We start from the raw sequence: 26,597 nt of genomic DNA, 5'->3' as shown, positions 1-26,597 counted from the left end.
CTTTAAAACATGAGATGCGACTTTAGGTTTAATAAGAGCGGTACGCACCTTTGTTGAGTATGCATTTTTTCCCATCAGATGTAAACTGTTTCTTTCCTTTCGTATTAATTATGTCACTTGTTTTACGTGAAGAAATATTAAAGCCATGTTTTTCACATCTTTTTAAATAATTGAATAAGAGTATTTCTGTGTGGACAATGCAAAAATATAGCCTTCGATGCATTGTTTATTTTTTGGCAACATTCTAAAGAAAAGAATATTTTTAGTGCTGCAGATGATTTTTAAAACCTATTCTAATTTGATGCCAATCATGTTTTTTTTTAAAATTAATATTTTAATTCATGGAGAAAATCAAAATCATTACAAAAATGTGTAAACACCCTTTGTATGTATACCTTTATGTATACCCTTTGTATGTATACCCTTTGTATGTATACCTTTATGTATACCCTTTGTATGTGTACCTTTTGTATGTATACTTTTTGTATGTATACCCTTTGTATGTATACCTTTATGTATGGGGTATCCTAATGTAAATACTTCTTTAACCTTTGATTATTAGAGTATGTTTATGTATAATCAAACCACCACATGGTTCACAAGACGTTTCACTTTCCATATTACTTTTCATCTCATTTATTTTACTTATATTGCTTAATCTATTTTCTCTGTAAAACTCTTCATACTACATCATTCAAGCATTTTATTCTTTCTCTGTTTTCTTTTCCATCAAAATATTTTCAAAACTTAGCCATCTGACAAATCTGAACAAAATTAGAGAGAAAGAAATCAAGCTGTCTTCTTTTCTTCCCCCCCCCTTCCTCTTTTTTTTTTTTTTTTCTCTGACTGAGATGTTACTAAACAAGTTTCAGAGTAACCTGGCATTACAAAGTGACAGAGATTAAAAAGAGCCATAGTAGTTTTTGATTTTTCATTATGTATATAAATCTATAAATCTAATTGGCAGTTATTATAAAGTAAATCAAACATGTGTTCCTTTCCCTAGACCAGCGGTTCTCAACCTTTCAGCTAATGCATACCATCTAAATAAAAACTGAAAAACTTAAGTACCACCGCTACATTTTACAAGGTTTATTTTTCAATTTCTCAATATAAATATTAAAAATAAATATATTTTGCCATTTGTACAATGTATTGCTTATTTGTATTAAATATGCATACATAAAAAATATTTTAGATTAAAAATGGGTTACCATTTTTATTTAGTGTGAATTTGGGCCTGTTTAAGAGGGACAAATTTCTTTGTGTCTGATCTTATTTCACTTAGTTTTAACCGCAAATAAGGATCCACATTTAATTTTGTTCTGTTTTTAATTTTTAAATATAACATGGAAGAAAATCCTTGTTCACACAAATAGGTTGTACAAAATGGCAATAAAAATATATTAGCTTTATTTGAAATGCCTTTAAAGTTATTTTTCGGTTCAGACACAAGTTAAAAAATGTATTATTTTTTAAATCCTCAGTCCGAGTTCGATTACAGGAAATTTCTATCAATTTTTCTTCACAAGATTTTTGAATTTAATAGTTAAAAATACTTTTTCTTTGCGTACCACCGGTTGAGAACACCTGCCCTAGACTAAATATTTAATATCTATGAGAAATATTTATTTAATGTCTTTTCCAAACTTGGTTTTAGAAGTCATTTTATTTTATATATGCATTTTGTTTAGGAGTGAAATATAAATATTTAACTCTGTTTGTGTGGAAAGGGTTTATTTTACATTTAACAAAGTTATTCAAGTAATTATTTTTAATATTAACCCCTTAACTGCCGCAGAAAACGTACAAGATTCATTTCCCAGTGCCACGGTTTTTCACACAGGTGCACATATTTATGCGATGTATTAGGGGAAAAATATGTGCAAGTTTTACTTTCTAAAAACTGTTTACTTTCACAAAATAAAGAACAAAAGAAAAAAAAATGAATGCACAAAATTTAATGTTTTGAGTAAAAGTATAATAAAAAAGATCCCTAAAATGGAGTTTCGATCAGTTCATTCTTAGACCAGTAAAGTGTAATATCAAGTTTCAGTGTTATACCTTGTGAAATCAGTATGCCTAAAAAAACATATATTTTTTCTGAACTGCTTGAATGCTACAAATTTTGTTCTTGTTTTTTCGTTTGCAAGCTGTTGATTCATATACTCGTCTACAAAACAGGTAGTTTCATTAACAATATGAAGCATGAGCAGTTAATCAAAAAATAATTCAAAAAAGATAAATGCGTTTGAAACATGCATCATATCTTTCTTTATTCGTGGAACCTACTACAAAAAGTAAGCAAAAACGGAGGGCACAGAATTAAAAAAAAAAAAAGAAAAAAATGTTTTACTCAAACAACACCAGCCAATACCGCGCAGTCATTACTTTCACTGTTTTAGACATATCCCTCTCTCCAATTTCTCCCCACACTTCTCTGAAATAGTATCCTCTTTCACATACTTTGTCAAGGTCATTATGGTGTTGCATTCCAAAGCTGTGCGAATAATTTTATGGGTAGCAGTGCAAAGCAAATGATAGTATTTTGGAAGGGTGTATATATACGCCCGGGCAGTTAACATCGGCTGAGCAAGACGTATATGTACACCTTCGGCAGTTAAGGGGTTACACAATCAACATAAAAATATATTAAACATACTATGTACTGTACACATAGGTAAACGGAAACATAAAAAGAAAAAGGAAAAAAAGGAAAAAAAGAAGAAGAAAGAAAAAACTCGTAAAAAGAAGAAAAAGAAGAAAACATCTAGCTCAAGTGAGTCTGACGATATTGAAGAATCTGAGAGTTGGGTTGAAAAAAAAAGTAAGTTATTACTAGGTATTAAAACTCTGAGATTTTTATAACATATGTAGAAATATTTATTTCTATAATATAGTAATAAAATTTGTGTGTTTATATCATCAGCAAATTATTTTTGTAACATGTTCTGTAGAATTTAATTTTAAAATTCTAATTTACTAAGTATGTGAAACTGATGTCAGTTAAGATATGTCATTTTATTGTGTATTTTTTATCCATATACTAAATAATTGAAATATGTAGAAATTGTTTGGGGAAAGAAAATCAAAACAAAATAGGCAAATAATAAAAATACAAAAAAGATGCATTAAATGTGAGATTCAAATCAATATATTAATAAAAGAAAAGAAACTTTGTTAAATGCTTTGCTTAGAAATGAAAAAGGTAATTTATTTATATTACTATCTCTTGGACAAAATAAAATTTAAAAATGGCTCGTATGTGTACAGTAAACCTTTCCGGATGCACAAGTTACTTCTTTAACACATTGCACATTCAGCAAAATCACATATCACAAAGTTAATTTTCTATTAAAAAAAATGATTTAGTTCAAATTAAGAAAGTGTGTATAATTTATACAAACCTGAGTATTAATGTAATTAAAAGTGGAAAATGAAATAAATGTAAATTAAAGGATTTCTAACTGTTGCTTAAAAAGTTGATACATGGTACAATTATTTTTTTAAATAGCTGCGGATTTTTGTTTGGGACAGTGTCTGATGCATCTCATTCAACATTTCACATTAAAAAGTGATATGTTTTTCAGTATCTCTCATAAAGTGTTTTCTTCTTTCTCCGTTTGGGTCAGTTTCCATCACAAAATCAGGTAGTTCCTGAGCCTTTTTTTTAGCAATTTGTTTAACTTCTTATACATTAAAGGATTTTTATTTTCTTCACTATCTCTGCTTTCACCGTCTTATAAAATCGTCCAATTTTTGATATGTCATTTCACGATTGCCATTTTAAACTAATTCTTTGATTTCTCCTTTCATATCTGAAAAATTCTTCACTGCCTATTGCTTTTATAATTTGTACTATTTCCTTGGCTTGATAGAAATCCTTTAAAATGGTTGGTTTCTGGTTCAAAGTGCATTAGTAATGAGCAGCATCTTAAAGCTCCTGAAGAGTGCTAATTCGGGGCTGCAGTAATGTAAGATGGAGGAGATGTGGGCCAACTGCGTGCTCTGGATTATTTCACTCTGAAGATAACTGATAACTAATGCGCAGTTTGATGGGGATGAGTGTTGTCTATTTGGAAGATGTTATTATTGATTTCACTTATTAACAACATGACATAAAAATCAAGAACTTTATCTCTGTGTATTCGTACTTGCAGTGGCAAAAATGTGTAAATCAGTGTGCCCTTTCAAAATGATACCTACCAATACCATGATTCCACAACCTTCATACCAATGATTTTCACAGGTGTTTTCAAGCTTATTGCATGTATTTTCTTCCTCCAAATTGTAGCATGTCTGAAATGATTCTCCAAATGGATATGAGACTTATCCATTTGGAGAATTACCATGAAAATCCATAAATTACTATGATCAGTCTTATTTCCATAACTCCAATCATGGTAATTTATGGTGCTCCTGTCATGATGATCTCTGCACCATTTCAACTGAATGCATTTCATAGTCCAAATGAGAGGTACAAAATCTTAGATTTTTTTGCATACGACGCTCTTTTATGCTACCTATAACTCATGGTATATCTAATTGAGTTCGAATCCCGGCAAATGGGCCGGTTGCATGGGCATTTTCGTGGTTTTCCCCATGTGTATGTGAGCCAGTTTCCTTTAATAAGTCCTCCTAATCTGAAGGCATCCCTTAGCTCTAGAGTGGTTTGCCTTAAATTAAATAAACCAAACCAAATGCGATAGCTGTGTTTCTATAGCTGCTACATAAGCCCTTGAAATCTGGGCTAATGTTATTTGTCTATTTCTTTTAGCAGTAACTGTCTTGAGACACTGCTGAGAACATTTTCGACCTTCACCTTGTTGTCTGCGTCTTTAAACCGCTTCTAGGTTCTCGACATGATGCTTTTGACTATACTTAGGTCTTTGCTGATCTATGCTAGTGTGCATCCTGTTTCTTTTCTCCATTACATGCCATTTCTCACAATAGGTCAAATGCCTTCTCATTAACATGTTTCACCTTCTGCATGTGAAAATTTTATCTAGCCACTAATACAGTCCTTAAAATTAGGATTTAAACCCCCTTTGCACTTTTTCCCAAAAGAATGGGCATAAAATTGTTGTATATTTCTGTATAGTGAGAGTAGATATAATTGGAATACACGATAACGTTAACTTGGCCCTACCAACTGATGACCTCTCATTGAACTTCACTTAATAGCGTTAATATAGAGTACCTTTTTATAGTTATTCCTTTCATTTTTCCTGCAGATGTATTAGTAAAACCCCTTACTTAAACATGAATAAAAGTGTGGCACTATACATTTAAAAGTTGAGAACAGAAATTGTTAAATGTATATTTAATATTTGCATTTTTTTTTTTTTTTTTTTTTTTTGCCTTATTTATTTTCTCACTGTTTAATTTTATGTTATGTTTTACAATAATCTTGTTATTGGCAACATGCTTTATTTTACTATTAAGTTTGTGTGAATGACAACAGTTGTTCTTGTTTATGTTTCAGTAGAATAGCATTCTTAGCCGCACTGCGCTGCAGCAATTTTTTCTCTTAAATATTTCATCTTTTAGAATATCAATAAAGTTTTTATACAAAGCTGATGTTTTTTAGTTCAAGGCAACTAGAAAGAAAAGATTTAATCCCCCCCCTTTCTTGGTGGCACTGCGAGCCAAACAGTCACCATCATTGAAGAATGTAGCCAACAAATTCATGTTCTCATTCATCTGCCATATTCTCCCTATCTTCCTTTTTTTTTTTTTTTTTTTTTTTTTTCTTTTCTTCCTTGTAGAAATAGGTTTTAGAAAGCACAGAGAAAGGTGTGTAGCTTCACAAAGGTATTATTTGGACAATAACTGCTGGAAATTATTAGTATAAATATATAATTTATATCATCTCTGGAACTTTTCTAACAAACCATGTATTTAATAATAATATGACTATGAAATATACTTTATTTTAAATGTACATTTAGCTTTATAATCAACATTTATTACACAACATGAACTAAATTATTAGTCCAAAGGGCATTCGCTCAGAAGGGCTATTAATTTTGTTTTGGCATATTGCATTGAAAACTTTAAAATGCTGTATCACTTTCAAATTAACACCCTGTGTTTTTTATTTAAAGAAATTATATAATGAAGAATCTGCATAAATGTATGTATGTTTCTCACATTGAGATAAAACAGTAGTATCTAGAACCATCAAATTTTGAATAATATAATCCTTCACCCAAATATGGGCTTCTGAAAGCCTATTATCTATTTCATATTTTGTAAAACTTGAACGAGTTTTTGATTAGCCACTCAACTATTTCAAAGCGAGCAATGGCAGTACTTTATGGGGGGGGGGACATTTTTATCTGCAGCATAGGAGACTGTGTATCGGAAATTCTAAAGATATGCTCAATTTAAAATCATTTTGTGGTATTGCTCTTGAACTGAATTTTATGGTTTAAGTGCGAGGAACATGATATTTAATAAATAAAGGTAACATGCAAAACATTTAAAAAAAAAAAAAAACTTTTGGTGTAATATAAAATCTGAAAACTTTTTTTGGTACTTTTCCATTTTGCCGGTGCAAGCGATGAAGTAGCCCAAAATGGTACAACCGATGCCAAAGAGAATATCCTCGCTGGTAACCTTTTACGTTTCATTTTCAAAACAAGTCACAGCAATTTTTATCAGATTGAATGTTTCTTTTAATACTGGGATACAATTACACAGAATTTTTACCAGATGGTTCAATTTTGTGTCCTAAGGACATTCGCGGTAATTAAATCAATTAGGATGCAATCACACGCTCACCCGAAAATATAGAAAAGGCAAAATCAAGGGTTAAATTCATCAATTCTAATGAGAATGCACTGGCGAAGTAAAGCACTGCGGTTTTACATAATTTCTGAGTAAGCTATTCATACGAAATGAAATAATTCTTGCATTTAAACTTGTATTCCAAATTGAGATTTAACTTGAAATTAATGTAGATGATTACTGAGAGAATTAGCGTAGTTTAACATGAGATGAGATCATTTGGGGTCACGTGATATGATTCTTAATCTCTTTTTACAAATACAAATTAATGTCTTTCTACAAATTTATTGTCTTTATTTATTATCATATTACAAAATTTTAAATGATATTAAAATGTTTATGCCTTTAAAATAAAAGTTTCTTAGAACTAACACTTGTTAACATTTTTTAAATGTATACTGTGCCAATAAAGTCTGCTTGGCAAGATTTGCACCGGAACGGAAAAGTACCCTTTTTTTTAAAAATATTATTCAAAAGCAGAAATTGTTGTATTTAGATTTAGAATTTTGAGGGATAAATATTTAGTGATGCATCATGCTAGAGCTTATTGTTCAAATATGTATGTTTTAGTGTCACTTCCAACCTCACTTTACACAAAAGTAAAATTAATTATTTTTAGCTTCCATTATCCATTCCATATTGTTATTCCATTATCACAATGGAATAATAATTTATGTAAATTCCCCTCCAAAAGTAAAGTTCACACTTAAGATTAGTAATCAATGGCAAAGTATGTAATTAGCAAAAAATTGAGCAGCATATTCAGTTTTTTTTTTTTTTTTTTTTTTTTTTTTTTCATATGAAGAACCTTTATATGTTTAAATTGCATATTGCATAAATTTGAGTTTGATTAAATTAATGAAAATTTACTCAATGAAAATATTATGCTTTGTAATTGAAACCAATTCTTATACTAAATTTCAACAAAGCTTCTTTATGTTTTCAATGATTTATCATTATATATTTTCCTCTGTTTTGAAATAGAACAAGAGGAAGAGGAGGAAGACATAGGTCCTTTGCCGAAGACTCATGTTCAGTTGTCTGCAAAAGAGTAAGTTCAGCATCCATATTTACAGTAAATATTTTAAAGAATGTAGGGTACAAATTTATGAACAGTGATCATTTATAATAAAATTAATTATTATTTTTTTAGTTATGGGAAAGCCTTATTGCCAGGCGAAGGGGCTGCAATGGCGGCTTATGTAGCTGAAGGTAAAAGAATTCCAAGGCGAGGTGAAATAGGACTCACTAGTGAACAAATACAGGCATTTGAAGCAGTTGGCTATGTAATGAGTGGAAGCAGGTATTGTTTATATTTCAATATTTTTAATGAAATCAAATTTTTATTTGTATCTCTTATTTTAATTTTTAGTGTTAAGTTTTACCTTAACATAGTTTGTTGTTTTCTTTGTTCATAGTTTGGGGGGGACTCATCTCAGGCAACATGCATTCTTAAATTATGAACTGCCATTCGTATAAAAACGTAAACTTTGAATATAAAAATATCACAAAATGTGTCCCGAAATAAGTAGGAGATATTTACATATATGTAAATTTCAATATTTTACTCATATTTTTGGTAAAAATATACATATACTTATTGCGCATATACATAAATCTTTTCAATTCTTTACTTTGCATTTTTTAGTGAAAATTTACATAAATCTGTGCAGTATTTTTACTTAGCAGAAACATGTACTTTTCATAGATTTAATTTGTACTATTTTAACATTAATAAATTTATTAATTTTTACATTAATTTTCCGTATTTTTTTACTTTGATAATAATTTTGGTAAAAATTCATCTCAATCTCATGTACTTTTTATTATGTATTAATGTATATTTAATTGCATCGATCAACTTCGTTCTTTCTAAATATGCTGCTGCATTTAAATACCTAATTTTTGTAAAAGCGACATATATTTTCAGAAGTAGTACACACATATATTTATTACCATATTTCTTCTATAAATATATGGATGTTATGAATGTACTTTTCATATACTGTGACGTTTAACTAATATATCAATGAAATAGAATATGCAATGGATATAGTTATACTTTTACAGTATTTAAAATACACTACTGACACTTTTTTTCCATGCATATGTTGAAATTTTCCTCAGTTTATTCCACAGTCCATTAGGTGTTATACACTTAGTAAAAATGTATGAATTTAAAGTTGCAGGGTATAATGTATGAATTTAATATTAAAGCATTTACTTCAATGAAAAATAGATTTAATTTTAAAATCAATGAGAAATACAAAATTTTATTTAAAAAAATCACAATATTTGATATTATGTGCTGAATGATTACATAATTAAGCTAATTTAAAAAATAAACAACGCTTATATGTTTTACCTTAAAAGGAGACAAACAGAATAAGAGATACCTACCTATTTTTTCAGACTACAACTTCTGTTTAATTCACATTCATAAAAATATATTTGTAGTTTTCTTCATAGATAATTTATCTGATGTATGAGATTTCATCTTCATTAATGGACATTTTATTTAAATAAAATTATTTGTTAGTTAATTAATGTTTTGCAAAACTTGTATTTTTCAGATACAGTGAAACCTACTAGAAATGTAATAAAGAAATTTTATTTTATCCCATGTATTTTAAAAGTACATTCATGCAACCAGTGCTTTAATGCTATAAATATTTTGCCCATTAGAAAAATAATGTATAATAATTGATATAGTAATCTGGCAGGCTTTAATATTTTGGATTGGTGTGCCTCCTGTAATTTGAACAGAAAATTTATATCAATAATAATAAAGGATATATAAATTAGAGCTAGTAATTGCTAAAAGGAAACCTTTTAATTTTATTATTCAAAGGAGGAAAAACAATGCAATTCAAATGTCATTTAACAGAAACTAAAATGCATCTTGAACATGGTACTTTATCATTCTTAGCATGGAAAAAAGGAGGAATTCTCTTTTCAGCTCAATATCAATAATTTAAAAAGATACCTAATTTTTAAATTTTGCTGTGGATTTACATATCTGTTCAATTATTATCATTATTTTCATTTTAGGTGGCTTAATGTAAAACATAATTATAAACATTCTGATTTTTAATGCATGGATAGGTTAAGTTTTTAGATCTAAAAATAAATACAGAAGAGAAAACTTGAAAGAGACATTAAAAAGCAGTGATTTCATGTTCTTAATTCTTTATAAATGAACATTTCATTTATGAAATGAATGTTGAATTACACAAAATTAATTTCAGTAACACAGAATATCATTTAGTAAAAAGGAGCTCCGTGATAAATTCAGTGATAATCTTAAGATTTCAGCAAATATGGATTATAATTAATGACTGGTTGTTCTTTATATTGTTCGTTAATAAGAACTGAGTGAGTAACTTTTCCCCATTCCTTATAAAAAGAAAGTGCTGTTACATCTTATTTTTCTTATGAAATACAGAAAATGCCCACAGAAATCAAAATGATAAAGCCATAACAATAATGTACATTGTTTTAATTACTTAGTTTTACATTAACCCAAAATATACATAAACAATAGAAAACTGAATACTCTTTTGATTTATTTTTTCAAAACCAGCATCTGAAGGGGAAAAAAAGGCGATGACAATTAGTAAAATAAACATTTTCAAAATATTAATGGTTTAAAAATTCCTGTAAGTTTTTTAAAATTTATTTATTTCAGTAATACAATATTAAATATTAAAGTTGAAATTCAAATGCTGAAAGCAAAATTAGCATAATCATATTTAATAAGACTAGTAAATACTAATGTAGCAAGTGGAGTTTATGCTATATAATAATAACTCTGGTACAGTCAAAAGTCGTTAATTCGGACACCCATAATCTGGAATGATATATAATCCGGACCTCAAAGCTACAAACTTTCTGCGCATGCGTCACATTAACGCATGCGCGTCAGACCTTTACGGCTGCACATATGCGCATGTGCATAATACATTTACGCTTGCACATTTAATGTATAATGGACGGTATAAGCTAAAATTATCTAATTATCTATTTCAGTTAATGTTGCAGATTGCGTTGTTCCTTAATCTTCGAATTGGATCCGGCTTATTATTTTTCGCAGACTGTTAGAGCAATTTTATAAAAGTAAGCTTGAACTTTCGATTATGTCAAATAGAATTTCTGATGCTGGAGCTCCCAAAGGATCTACAAAATGAAAGTATGTTTCGATGTCCATCAAACAAAAAGTGGAATTGCTGCAAGAAATGGATAAAGGCATATCCTTTGTTTCTCTAACACAGAGGGTATTGAAAACAAAAAAATTTCAATTGACAAATTAGTCGGTATTCTCGACACAGCAGTTATAGTACTTGAATAGCGGAACTTTGTAACTGAACAAGAAATTATGTCTGTTTGTAGAATTAAAGAGAAAGTATTATCACATAAAACGAAGCAACTTAAACAACTTACCAAATATTTACCTGCAAGATACTTTACCAAATATTTTTACACAATGTATCTAAAAATAGATAAAGACAATACAGACAAAGAAACAAACGAAAATGTTTTGACGCATTATTTTTATAATATAAATGTTCATTTTACTTGTTTTGCCCATGATGCTGTCATTTTCGTCTGTTACTTACTTAAAATTTTCACATTGTTCTATGTTTTAAAATTAGAAATTAAAGTTAATGACCTAAAACTGATGTGTCGGATTTGCACAATACTTATGGGGTCCTGGGGGAGTCGCGGAAAAAATCTCAGTGATAAAAAGGAGTTGTGGCTGAAAAAAGTTAAAGAAACCCTGCTCTAAATCATAGATTTTTTTCAAGGTTTTTAGAATTCATATATGTAAAAGTAGTTAATGAAAAGTATGATGATGATATTAATTTTTTTAGTACATAGTCTGTATAATTTTTGCAAAAACAACGTGTGGAAAATATGTTAAAGCATCAACAATATCTTTAGCTTTTTTATTCTTATAATTTTTGTGAAAATAACATGCAAAAAATACCATAGATTTATTTCACCAAAATAATGTATATATTTTTGGAGACATGCTGCGTGGGATGAATTACCTGCAATAATATTAAATTGAATTTTTTTTTTATCTTGAGATATCAAATTTGATTTTGAGATTAATTTCCTATATTTTAATTATGAAGGCATCGTCGTATGGAGGCTGTCAGGCTTCGCAAAGAAAATCAGATATACAGTGCAGATGAAAAGCGTGCTTTAGCTATGTTTAACAGAGAAGAAAGACAGAAAAGAGAAACAAAAATATTGTCTCAGTTTAAAGAGATGATTAAAGCATCAACTACACATGACTAGTTTTGTATTATTAGTTTGTTAAATAAAATCGATTTTAAATATCAGAAAATCTCTTTTGCTTTTCTAGAATTTTTCTTGCTATATGCCAGACAAATATATCTAATTATCTATTTCAGTTATTATCTCCAAGGCAGATGTTATCATATTATTTTCAATAAAAATAAGAATACCTTTTATGTTTTACAAATAAAAAAATTATAACCATTTGAAATTATGCATAGTTAATGTGTATTTAATGATATAACTTGTTGATTCTATTAAATATCATTATTGATTATTCCATTGTTTCTGTGTCAATATTTTTTTTCTCAACTATTCCAAAAATGTATTGGACAAAAAAGTAGAAATATTTTATTATTGAGCATAAAAAGCTTTGTTTATACAAAAATGTTAACTTCATTAATATTTAGTTGCACATTTATTTTTAAGAACTACACTAATTCTGTGAGTTGATTCAATTTTGACATTTTTCCAATGGGAATCGAATGTCATGCATCTTGCTCAGTTCTTTAATTATTCTTTCAGATTTTATTCCACTGTTCAGTTCATGTTGTATGTTCTTAGTTAAGTCTAATAATTGAAAGGGTGTGGCAGAACATCAATCCTGTTTTGTTTGAATCCACTTTTCATCACCTTTGCGGAATGAATGCTTTAGATCAGGGGTCCCCAAACTTTTTGTCTCTAAGAGCACATTCTAGAATAGCTGTTAGATGGCAGGCACCATTTACTCTTTCAAGGTGAATTTATTATCGGATAGAATTAATACATGCACATAAAAAATATTTTTTTAAAAAAAAAAAGAGATTGGTCTCATTCACTTTGTGCTGGTATCTGTGTTGGATGCAATTTCTAGTTCATTACAAATGAGAAAACTTTTGAAATAGGATTTTGCTTCACCATAACTTTTCTATATTTTTGTAGAACTTTTTTCCTCTTTGAAAACAATGTGGTAAGTAGATTTATCATGACAGTTTTTAATAAAAATATATGCAAGAATTGTAAACATGTGATCATGATTTCAACAGACAAAACTGTGCTTTAGCTCACTTCTTGGTGCAATTTTGAAAATTGACAGTTTTGCATATTTCTGAAGTGTTTCCTAAAGGCTTGACACTGAAAAAATGGGTATTAAATGGCAGTAAAAAAAATAAAAATTTTTAACTTAGCCATAGTTTTGCTATCGGTGTTTGGCCATCGGCAGATACAGCTTTACGCTGACTGATAGAAATAACAAATTCATGTCTATACCTTATAATCCAATATCTTCTAATTTTTAAAATGTTACAGACTCTTTAATAATTGGTCAAACCATGAGCCTCTCCTGGCACTTTTACAAACATAATGTGGCTTCACACTCCCTTCATTTCGGCAGTTCCATTTAAATACAATAAAATCCATTTTTGTGTGTCCCTTGTACAGAACTTTCTTCTCTTGCATTTCTTGCCAAGATTTAGTATTTAGAATATCTGCAAAAAATAGAAAATGCACGATTATTTCACATAAAATCCTTAATACCTAAGAATGATAGAGATTATCAATCAAATTAAATCGAACTGTTACATTGATTAAAATACATCACCCTTCCCAATTAGTCGGAGAAAACCTATAAATCATTGCAAGACTGTGCTCATATTTCAACCCTTTCTTCTCTCAAACCTTTGAAATTGGTCAAAAGTCCACCAGTTGTTAATCAAACTTGAAGTTTATGTGTGTGTTAATTCCCTGAATTTCTCCTCTCCCACTTATACAAGCTTCAAATAGTCCTTTACATCATAATGTAATAACTGCTAATGTAGGCGTGTTTATAATCCAGTGTAAATTTTGCCTCCAAGCTTAAAACAATATTTGTTATATCCAGAATTCCATAATAGAGTATTTATAATTGCAGAAAACCTGTAATAGTTGGCATCTCTGCAAATCAAAAGTTCTGACAATTCTACATTAAGGCCAGTTCCACCTTGAAGATCTTTGGTGAATAAAAATGGTTTCTATCTCTATTTTCAGAGAAGCATTTTTTTCTGTCTTTTATTTTACAAGATCTATCTCTGCATTCAGGTACACTTTTTGCACTTCATTGTAGTAGATACTTTCAGGGTCCAACTAATCTGTTAATTTTTCTCATTGGCAATCCATTGCTGTTCTTCATTAGAATAGTTTGTAACTCCTCCCCCATATATGTATAATTCACATAAGAAAAGCAGTCATTTAGTGAGATATTTCAAAGTTGAATAAAAAGAATTGCACATTTTATAAATATTTTGAAAAGGGGGAAATTAAATGTATTTCTTTTTAAATTGTTGCTATTTTATTTTTAAGTGTATTTTGGGGATAGTATAGAGAAAAAGTTACTTGCAGCAGAGGGCCTAAAAAATACATTTTAGCCGTAAATTTACCTATCCCAAATATTTTAAATCATGTATCTTAAAAATAGATTCCTGTACATCATAAAGGCATGTCTGAGGTACTTTTACTGTAAAAAATAAATAAAAGTAAAATCAGTTATTGTTAGCAATCATGAATTTTTTTAGTGATTTCCGTTGAGGGAAAATGTCAGTTACAAACTAATTTCATATCATTTTACAAAATATTCCATGTGTAATCCAATATTTCATTTAAAAGTATTAATTGTTTTGCACACAGTGCATTTACTTTATTTCTCTTCATGAGACTTAAAAAAATCAAAAACATATAAAATGAATTGTCTTATTATCCTTATCCAGGAGAAAGAATGATACTTTGAAACCAAAACTATGTCTGACCTCACTAGTTGGGCACATGTAGAAAATTCCCAAACGGAGATAATAATTGGCAATAAGTAAAAACAGACATTAGATTTAAATTTGCAAAAAAAAAAATAAATAAATAAATAAAAGATGTTCCTATTTTTTGGCCATAGCCTGTGAATGATTAAATTTAAAGCTGAAAAAATTGCAGTTTTTTCCATGTTGTTATAACTTAATTCAATGAGTATCAAAATTTTATCGGGGTTTGAAAAACTATGAGTTGTTGTCCTGCTCTTTTGTCTAGTTTTAATTTTAAAAAAATAGTGAAGAAAACACTGCAGTTTGCAATAACTATGTCTTCTGAGCTTATTAGAACTAAAGTAAGCCTTTTAAATTAATGTATATATTTTAATCTGCTCCTCTGGAAAAAAAAACCATGAAAAAACATTTTCTGTATACCTTCAATATACTGTTTTATTATGTTATATGAATACTTCTTGTCACATATTGAATGTTGTGACAATACTACATTCAGCTAAGTTTGCTTGTCGCATTTTCTAACTTCGTATTTGTCATATTCTGGTATTGAAATTTTATCAGAGAACAACCCCTGAACATTCAACAACTAACACTGCATATTAGTCATCAAATATTTAGTTTTTGAATTATGGTCATCTCATAGCATCTGTCTCTTTTCAGAAAATTTCAGTGCAGTATTTAAAAAAATTTCTTAATTTAAGATGTCAAATTCTTATTCTCAAAAAATTTGAATTTTTTAAACTAATATTATACAGGAATCAGGATTATTACTAATCATATTTTGATGTTTAAATGAAAGAAAAATTTCCACATTTCTCACTTTGAATCAATCAGGAAAAATTTCCTCAAAGAAAAGTCCCACTTAGAGGTCAAACAGATAAAAATCTGGCTTCTAAAGAGGTTATCACACTTGGCTACAATCGTGGCTAGATGGGACTTCTCTGAGAAAAGAGATTCTGGAGGCACTGATTTAACCGGGAGGATTCCTAGAAAAAAGCCCCGCCTGAAGCGAAGTCTCTCTTAGCTACGGAAACGATGTTGCAGCTACGCAGGATTTTTTTAAACCTCACTGAAAATGTCTCAGCTGGACCTCTGTCCCAGGTAGAAGCAACCAATCAGATGAAAGTTTACTTCTGAAGCATCACATGATCCTAATCTGAGCAATAATCGATTAGTGTTTGGCGTTCAAGTCTTTGTAGTAAGTGAAAGTGGTATGTGGGTTTCTTGGAATATTGCGGGTTCTGAGAATTGTCCTTTTCGACGTCAAGTCCCGCGTAGCCGAAGCATAATGTGATTGGGACATTAGAGTCAAAAGTAGCAAATTATGAATGCAGATGAAAAATTCTTGAAAGGAATTGCTAAGAGTGCTATTCCAGGTAGGTTGGTTGGTTGGTTAGTTGGAAGGGGTTTTGGCACACAACTTAAAAGGTTATTTGTGCCAGACATATGTCAAATATTTCTAAACACAAGTTTAAAACCAGGACATTAAACAAAACACACCGAGGTGAATTGTATATAAAAATGAGAAGATTACAGGTGTGAACATGAGGTACATTAATATACACAGTGTTAAAATGCAAAACAATAATTTAAAACATGATTCAAATTAAATAGTAAAAACCCGACTCTTGCAGGTAATGAAACAAATTAGTGTTGACCTCTTTTCCGATGCTATTCCAGGTAGAGTGTAATGGTAAAGTTAAAGAATCATACTTATTTTTAGCTTACAATATGCCTAGCATAAATTTTACATGCATTTGAGAACCAAAAACTCTCTTTTTTAATTGCAGCTTTCATTTTATTCTGATGGACTTGATTTCAAGTTAAGTCTATGTTGTACAACAAATTAGATGCCTGATTAGTTATAGAATTCAGAATATAGTTAAATGAACCAGTTATTAAAATTGTAATTGCTAGAATTTACTTACGCATTTTATGACAAAAGATTGCTACATCTGTGTAAGACTATCAACATTCTGAAAGCTCAGTATGGATTGAAAGAAAAGGATTGTGTAATAGAGTAACAAAATATGAGTAAGAATGTATCATTGCTGTAGTATTAATTATCTGTCACAGTCATGCATCTAATGTTTTCTGCTTAGCCGAAGCCTACTGCGGTACCGAAGGGGCAAAGTTCAAATCCCGAAGAAGGCATGGTTGTAACTGTCTATCCCTTCACAGCAGGCAATGGTGGCTGCCTATTAGGTGCCAGTCTGAAAAGCAGGTGCCCACCATTAGATTTTAAAAAAAAGTTTTCTGCTTAGATCATGAGTGCAAGTGTTAAACACAGATATTTGCATTGCATTCTTCAGAAACTGTGAAAAATAAATATATTTCAGGAAATTTAGATGTATTATTAAGACAATGATTCCCATTACTGAATAGGGCCCACCAGCGGCCGAGCGGTAAAGTCGCTGAACGCTGGTAGTTCGGTCCGAGGTTCGAATCCCGCGAACGGGCTGGCTGCAGTGTTTTCGTGGTTTTCCCCATGTGTAACGTGTATACGAGCCAGTTTTCCTTAGAAAGTCCTCCACGAAGGCATCCCTCCCCTTAGGCAGATAGCCCTAGTGGGCTTTGCCATAATTAAATACGCCAACACCACCCATTACTGAATAATTACATCTAATTCTGAACTGCTTGTAGCTTTACTTTTACTGTAGTAATGTATCTATGGAACATGCAGGGAAATCTCTCATAACATCCATCGTAGTAGGCGAACACTATTTCTCAGAATGTAAATAAACTTCAGTATTGAACACTACATCTTTCAGGTGGTTACTTCAACAGAAGACTCAAATCATCTGGAATTGTAATAGGTCATGTTAAGGCTTCCATAATGCTTTAAAAAAATTACATCATACTTAATAAACTGAAACAGATAATTTCAAATGCAAATAAGATTTACTTATTTATTTTTTTAAATTTTATTTTGACATTTACCATGCCCGAATTAGTGGAGCATATTCATGAATTTTTGACTAGCCTATCTCTGAACCTTTTCTCTGCTAAGTAAAGAAGGGCAAGTTGGAGCTGTATTTTAGAATTTAGAAATTTCTGAAGAGCCACAACTAGGTATTTGCAGCTTTTAGAAGTAATAAAGCACTTTTGAATACACACTAAAGTTTTAAGAAAATTAATAAATATGCATTTTTTAATTAATGTCATTATTTATAATGGTTTATAAATAATTCTTGCTGCTCTTGCTCTGTATCGAGCAAAATATGTTCTTAGGATATAGAAAGTCATTTTTCCGTGATTTTTTTCCCTTGCAAACAGAATTTTTTTTTTTTCTATTATGATGGTAAGAAATAAAACAAAATGCTGAAATTTCCTCAGAGATATTCGTACAACATCGTAATATCTCCCAGTAGTTATATTTTAAACTATTAAAACGTTAAATAGGACTTGATTCAAAACAGAGAAAGCTAATCCAATCTCACCGTAAATTCTCCACAGTCAACAACAAGAACTAAGTAAACAACTGAATTAAGATGTTTTAATCCGGCTTTTATAAGCTTTTTAATCATGCACGAGAACAATCTGGTATTTTCTCGATTTTTCTGGATAGCAAAAGAGTACAATTACGAGATATTTATTTATTAAATGTTAAATGCGCGCTCCTGTATTTTTAATTTTTTGGCTTAGCTTTTTCTTAAAATTTGTCAGGTGCTGCATTGCACATGAAAATGAAATAATTTAATTACAATTCTACTAAAAAAAAATAGCAAACTAAATACAAAACCATAACACTATATATTTTGTACTAGGGCATAAACATGTTTTCATTCAAGTGAAAGTAGTATTTCGAAAAATAAAGCAATGAATTTTTGTAAATCTGTTATTGCATACACTTTCCTCTGGCAAGAATAAAATTGAGTGTCAGGACAGCTAAGAAAAATTTTAATTTAAGAATTTTAATTTTAATCTAAATAAGCTGGTAATTATTTAAAAATAAATTGACAACTTAGCTGTATTTTGACAATAAAAAATAATAATAGTTTCTCATACATAAGTAACATAAGGTCCAGTATCCAGACATTCAACCTTAAATCACTTAATCAGTTTGTTAAATATGAAGTGAATCATCTCATACATTATCCATTTCCGGCTACAACTCTGTACTTTCATAATGATATTTGGTAAACTATGTACATCATTACTGTAAAGTATTATCGTATAATATTTTGTTTACTTATTTGTTTCGTTGAAATATCCCCCCCCCAAAAAAAATAGCATCACAGTGATATAATTAATCACAGAAACAATTTTCTTTATTACTTTAATGATTAGTTCATAACACTCTCTGAAACAATACCTATAATGTGATTCAAAAATTTAAATCGCTGATTGTTAAGAAAGTGTGTTAACGTAAAATTTCAATTATATTTAAAAAATGCTACTAATGCTTTTTAAAACACAAACTGCATTTAATGGGTGCCGCATATTACTCATGAACTGCAGTTTAGTCACATGTGGAGTAAAATATTTTCCTAAATATCTATTTCCAGAACCTGGTGGTGCTTGTGTTTCATTTTAACATGACAGACAAATTTTGGTGCTCTGCATTCAAAATTAAAACTTATTTTATTTCACTAGACTAGTTATTAATAACGTTATCAATAATTTTCCATATAAAATTATCTTAACATGCCAGGAAGATGCTACATCATTGAACCAAAAAATTGTACCATAAATTTAATACCATAAAATCATATAATTTAAAATTAAGAGGCAGTAGAATATGCATCCAAAAGTAGAGATTTATCTAAAGCAAAACATTTCATGTGTTCTATAACCCTCATTTTTATTTAAAAAAAGGTATACTTGGGTGCAGAAAATGCTGAATAACTTTGATAAGAAAACGAATCAATTGCCAGTGCATTTTTTTTTATTGAGCTATTTAATATCTAATTGAACCCTTGATTATCCCTGAGCTCCCTTAAAATTCTATCGACTTCAGAGAATTAGTATCAAACTTGTTGGAAATCCTTGCTCTAGATTGTAACACATCTCAAATTAATCTTCAAACAAAAATGACTCATCAGTAAAGAAAACTATGTATTCCAATCACAATATTTCCAGCCGGAATTAGTAGGACACAAGTCATTGCAGCCCTCATTTATGCATGGAATATCTAGATGGTCAAGTGCCTGTATCTGTGCAAAATTTCTTCATGATCTGGGCAAACATCAGCTGTCTATTTCTTTTAACAGTTGTTGGCACTGTGAGTTTGTTGCAAGACATTTTCAACCTTGACCTAGTTGTTTGCATATCTCATCATCGTCATTTGACAATGAATTTTTTTTTTTTTTTTTCCTGTTTTCTATCCATGTAAGCAAAATATGTTATAAATGAGGTAAATTGAGCATTTGGGATTTTTTTGACAGTCGGTTTTCAAGCCAAACGCTGTGACACATATGTCCGAGTCATAGTTAATGATGGGATATCTATGTCCCACATGTAGCGATCAACTTACCATAAGCACACCTATTATTCTGGAGAAATTTATTGTATGAAATACTATATTGTATGAAATACTATATTATTCTGGAGAAATTTATTGTATGAAATACTATGAAATACTATTGTATGAAATACTTTTTAACCCAGCAGTAATTTTTTAAACTTCACACTATTTACATCGTGTGGTACAGAGTAAAGCATTCTTTGCGTAACCCATTACACATTCGGCAACTCATATTTGTTCTTTTCTCTTATGTTCATTTGTGTACAATGGGTACAGTTGCGTCTTAATTTTCCAACTATTGGAAGATGATCCCAACATTCAGCAAATTCTAAATACTTTTTAACCCAGCAGTAATTTTTTAAACTTCACACTATTTTCAGTGGGACATGTATGTCGCATCAATAGTCAACCCTTTGACTACTAATGGGTTACTACAAAGGGTTTAACCCTTTGACTATTAGTACCAGAGTTTCCCAAACATTTTGACTTGCAGAACCCTCTTTAGGAAGAATTTCTATGTAGCTCCCTGTTCCTGTGTTTTAAAAGGTAATGATGTTTATGAGCTATCTAAACAGTTGTGTAATGTCCATGCAGTGAAATAACATCTTAAAAATTTATGATATCTCAGTTTATTTTTATCTCAAATATACATTATATGATCAAAATCTTAGCTATACCTAAAAATTCATTTAAGGTTCAATAGCCTCTTGCCTTTGCTCAATCAAGCCTTTTGCATAAAAACTGATCTTATATTGAGAGTAGTAATAAAAAGGTCTATAAAATAAACTCAATTCCTCCAGTTTCATTTCTTGATACTCAAATTTTGCATTATTCAGTATTAAAGACAATTTAAATTTAATTGTATTAAGCAGAGTGCAACAGGCCTAGTTAAGACATAGCATAAAATAATATATATATATATATATATATATTGTTTCATAAGAATAAATTGAGTTTAATTTAAAAAATTAAATTTAAATACATATTTAATTAAATATTCTTTGCGACATTGCTGCAAGGAATGAAATTTAAATTTAAACAAATTTAAATTCTTAACAAATATGTATAAAAGTAAAAAAGCAAATTTAAATTTTAAAAAAAGGGGAAAAGCCAAAATAATTTTAAAATATGCAAACATGTAAAAGATTTAATTCGCAAACTAATCTACAATATCATTTAAATTCAGAAGCATAAGCAAATCAAGTGCAAAATCTATCCATGAAAATAAATCTACTAATTTAATAAATTAAAATTAAATTAAACAATTTTTTAAAAAAATGCATATGTGAATGATCGTAGAGTAGGCAGGAGACAGACTTATCAAGGGGAAGTTGCCTCAAAACCTAACTATACAATCATTCAATTCGTGTTTCGTCATTCATGCAGGCAAGGGTAAAAGTCAAAACCAAAAGTAATTTTAATAAAGTGGTACCCTTAGAAATTAACATTTAAGTATTAACATTTAAGAATTAAAGTTCAAAAAGGAAAATACTAATTAATCTTTTGAGAAACAAGCAAGTAAAGTCAAGAATTAAACTTTTTCTTAAAAAATAAAATCATTTCTTATAAAATTTCATATTTAGAAATTATATTTTTAAATATATATTTATTTTAAAAATTGTGAATTAGTTCTTTTTGTTTTTTTATTTCTGATTGGTTTATATGGATTATGTATAGTTCTTTTATTCAGTTATTCATTTAAAATTACTGCTTCAAACACTTTAATACTTTTGCTTTCTCCTGCATACCGAATTAATTGATATGCATATTCGTGTAGGGAAAGTTTCTGTAGACAAGGATTTCTAAAATACATTGGTTTCTAGATTTTTTTATTATTTTATAAAAAAATTAATTTTTTAAAAAATTTTATTTTTTAAGAAAAAGTTTAATTCTTGACTTGTTTCTCAAAAGACTTAATTAGTATTTTCCTTTTTGAACTTTAATTCTTAAATGTTAATTTCTAAGGGTACCACTTTATTGGAATTACTTTTGGTTTTGACTTTTACCCTTGCCTGCATGAATGACGAAACACGAATTGAATGATTGGAGAGTTAAGTTTGGAGGCAACTTCCCCTTGGTAAGTCTGTCTCCTGCCTACTCTACGATCATTCACATATGCATTTTTTAAAAAAATTGTTTAATTTAATTTTAATTTATTAAATTAGTAGATTTATTTTCATGGATAGATTTTGCACTTGATTTGCTTATGCTTCTGAATTTAAATGATATTGTAGATTAGTTTGAGAATTAAATCTTTTACATGTTTGCATATTTTAAAATTATTTTAAATTATTTTGGCTTTTTTCCTTTTTTTAGAATTTAAATTTGCTTTTTTACTTTTATACGTATTTGTTAAGAATTTAAATTTGTTTAAATTTATATATATATATATATATATATATATATATATATATATATATATATATATATATATATATGCATTAATGAGCATGTGCATTTTTGCACAATTTTTTCATTTTAGATTTTGTTGTTGACAATGGTAGATAAATGTCTGGCTCTGCATTTAAGCAGCTTCTATATTTCATTTAGTACCTATATAAGTAGAAAATCCCACTTCAGAGAGTTATGTTGCTGATAATGGCAAAAATATGAATTTCACTTTCTCAGACAAAATTTTGAATTCATCTTATAAATGCAGCCAAAATTTGGTAAACTTTGAATGCAATTTTTAGTTCATTTTTTATTATGAAATGTGACATCTATAAGAACATTGTCAATTTAATGAGCGATGTCAAATTTTTGAGGGCCTGAGTGTAAGCTGGATGGTTTCTGTTTGTTCATGCTTAACACGTTTAGTTGCCTTTTAAGTCATCAAGCACCTTCCTTCGATCTGTCGTAAAATAATGCTCAGCTAAATATTTTAGTGCTTTATGTTCTGTAAATTTTCCTGAATGCCGATATTGTTTTGACCGAGGAAGCTTTTTGTAAGAGATAAGAAATTTATATCTTCATTTTTCACACACAACAATACATAAGTTTTTTATTAAAAGACAACACTTTGGTGTTTCTATCAAAACCTGTGGCATTTTATTTCCAATGATAGATTCATTTTTCTAAAAATTTCAACCAACACGCCACACTGCAGATGTCATCATTCAAAACTATCAATGATCCACCAACTGACAACAGTGTTTCTCAAATCAATACTATGATTTTCTACCGAAAATACATCACAATACTTTGCAGTTCAAATGCAGGAGTAGACAAAACACTTTTTTAATTGATATTTACTACTTGCACAGCTAATTCTCACAAACAGATCAGAAAAATTACAAAAAAAAAAACAAAAAAAAAAAAACACAGTACTATCGCTAAATTCATTGAGACATAACATTAAATCAACAGCTAGCCTCTGTTTCTTTCTGTCTAAATTTCAAATGGATGCCAGGAACCTTCAAAGGGTTGAAAATGTGTAAAAAATGTCCTTATTGTGCATTTCTGAGAATCAATCAGCTGGACATTCAGTTTCAGAAAGGGGCAATAAAATGTGGGAAATGACAGTCTAGATTCTTGCTCAGCCTCGTTCTCACAATAATTTTGAAATTAGCGGCAGCAGCGTAATCAAGCACTGCTAAAGGTTGGTTTAAATTTAATGTAACAGATTTTCTTTTATGACTTAATTTCTAGTTTTCATATGATTCTACTTTGTTTTTCTCTTAGAACTGTAGCTAGGGATTTCAGTGCTGGGACAAATGAAGATTTCACGCCCCTCCTGTTTGCCAAGAATGGAAACATTTTGTTCTAAAAATTAGTAACATCAATTTAGTAACCCCTGGATGTTGCACCAAAGACAGGTGTCCCTACTTGACCTCCTCCAACTATGCCACAGCTCTTAGTCTTATTTAATTTGTATTTATTTTACTTCCTGGCAGCAGCAGAGCCCTTAAAAGGACCATAGTTTGGGAATCACTACTTTAAACTATTTCCAGATTATTTACTCAGGATTTTTTATTATTTTCAGGTCTTTACAGACCTGTTATTGTGCATCCTGCTCCCATTTTCTCATAATTTGTCAAATTCCTTCTCCACAACAAGTTCCGCCTTTTACATATGAAAATTTTAGTAAACTACTCTTAAAATTCTTGAAATCAGAATATGAAGCACCCCCTTATGCTCTTTTTCACATATGGCAAAACAAAAATTTTTATATTTCTGTGCAAGAAGGTAGACGAACCAATAGACTCCGTCATAACACTGACATTCAGCCACCAACCACTTAACTTGGACTCACTTGAAAGAATTACAATATATATTTTTTTATAATTGCTCCTTTAATTTTTCATAATGGTGCACTTTATAATAACATACTTATATCTGATATAGGTACATGCAGTAAGTGCCATATTTCATGATACGATTCACTGCAATATTCATCACGCCATGTTTGACATCTCTCGACTCTGTTGACCATCTCATTATCTAATGTACATGTTATGCAGATAATGAAAAAGTACTATCAGCATTTTTATCATGTCTGATGATGTTTCAGCTCACAATCACAACTACAAACACTTCCTTGAAGTAGCATCCAGATACTTTTGGCCACACAGAACTGAAGGATCCAAAACTGTTAAAGCTTTAACGGTTCTGGATTTTAGATCATCAATTAAAATCTAATAAGATGATGTGCAGACATGGGAACATTTGGCCTTCACTGATGGTTTAGGCCATACAAAAGAATGCTAATCCCAAACAGGACTGGTAACACAAACTTTTAGAATTTAGTAACCAATAGAGATTGCACCAGCCAACAAAATGCATGGACTCGGCCTTCCCCCCCTCACAACCACTCGCTGAAAGTATGATCTTGGCCAATATGAAGTAAAATGTTTATCAATGTATTGTTACTTACCACAGTGTGACTCCCCACCCAGCAGGTATTTGAAAGTAATGTGAACAAATCTTAGTATGAAGAAAAATACATTTTATGACACACCTGCTTCTTCTGCTGAGTATTATATTCTCCATTCCTACATTTTGTATAGGAGGGAATTTTTATTATTTTATTTGATTCATTTGAGGGGGGGGGCTGGCTGTCTGAATATTGGACTTCTATTAGTCACAGCACATATAATGTCTGTATGTAATTTACCTCTCAGAATTTTTTTACCTCTTTTTTTAAATGATGACATATTGGTATGGTATAGTTATGAAAGGCCTTAAATAGCTAGAAAGAAAAGTCACACATTATTCTTAAATCTTTCACCCATACTTCTGCATTAAAATACAGTGTTAATAACACTCTTTTTTTCATTGCTTTGTTGGAAAAAGAATGGTCTCTTGAAGAAATACAGCACACCATGTTTCTTAAATTTTCACATCACATATGAAAGTTAAAATTTCAAAATCCTTTGTTTTTTCACAAGTACAGAAAAAAGACTATATCACAGGATACAGTCTGTTTTGCATTACTTCATTTAATAATACAATATGCAATGTAATATAGATCCAGTGAAACTTTAGTAATTGGTAAAAGCGCAGAATAGGCTGCATCAACAAAGTTCAGTATGAGGAGCTGCGTGACGTCATTAAATGGGTGGGACTAAGCTTATGACGTCACAATGTAGTCTCGCATTTACACTACGTGTACTTTCTATTTTCTCTTAAAAATAACAATAATAAATTGTTTATTATTGTAAATTAATATCAAATTCCTTACTTTTAATTTACATTTATAACATTTAAGTTTAGGCGTTACTGATAATAAGTATAATAAATCGTTTATAAAATTACCATGATACAGTGAGCGAATTCTACCAATTATTAAAACGATAAACAACGTCGCAGTCTCTAATAGTTGTAGAGCTTCAATATTAAATTATTATTTTTTTTTATTAATTTTTTTTATTTATACAAATAAACTATTTTTTTTTAATTTAAATTCATATTGTGGAACATTTCAATTTTATCATTTTTACAAATTACCTTCTTGCTACGTAACGACATAATTCCTTACATACCAATAATTAGACAATTTTCATTATTTCTAAAAATTTTAAATTTTACGTTAATAAAAAAAGAATATTTTTTATTGCATATGAACATCATTACACAGCTTTCATATCAGTTTCTAAAATTCCTAAATCAAGCTATATTCTGTGCAGGCATGCTAGAATTCTACGCATTAATAAATAAAAAAATCTAATTTCTCAGAATGAAAGAAAATAATATAATAAAATAAATACTACAAACTTGGAACACTAAGCAATGCTTCACATACGCACACACACACATATTATTTGCAATTACGA

General features: G+C 29.6%; 1 protein-coding gene and 1 long non-coding RNA gene across 2 annotated transcripts in view; one reads left to right on the top strand and one right to left on the bottom strand.

The window, feature by feature from the left end:
- The window catches only part of LOC118196226 (uncharacterized), a 78,612-nt gene extending 66,467 nt beyond the window's left edge, over nt 1–12,145 (top strand). Inside the window, exons 5-8 of the mRNA XM_085819603.1 lie at nt 2,681–2,827; nt 7,777–7,843; nt 7,946–8,095; nt 11,931–12,145. Coding sequence (XP_085675729.1) covers nt 2,681–2,827; nt 7,777–7,843; nt 7,946–8,095; nt 11,931–12,096 — 530 coding nt within the window. The 3' untranslated portion in view covers nt 12,097–12,145. The remainder of the gene's footprint in view (nt 1–2,680; nt 2,828–7,776; nt 7,844–7,945; nt 8,096–11,930) is intronic.
- Nucleotides 12,146–12,431: 286 nt separating this feature from the next.
- LOC146996975 (uncharacterized) lies at nt 12,432–25,967 on the bottom strand. The gene is made up of 2 exons (XR_015041847.1): nt 25,457–25,967; nt 12,432–13,562 (listed from the first exon to the last, which is right to left on the bottom strand). It is a non-coding gene; the product is annotated as an uncharacterized LOC146996975 (long non-coding RNA).
- Between the last annotated feature and the right edge of the window lie 630 nt (nt 25,968–26,597).

Source organism: Stegodyphus dumicola, chromosome 6, assembly GCF_044657685.1.
Source record: "Stegodyphus dumicola isolate Sdum_Otavi_A_Nest chromosome 6, ASM4465768v1".
NCBI lineage: Eukaryota > Metazoa > Arthropoda > Arachnida > Araneae > Eresidae > Stegodyphus > Stegodyphus dumicola.
Note: the sequence above shows the minus strand (reverse complement) of the source record. Positions and strands in the feature narration are given on the sequence as shown.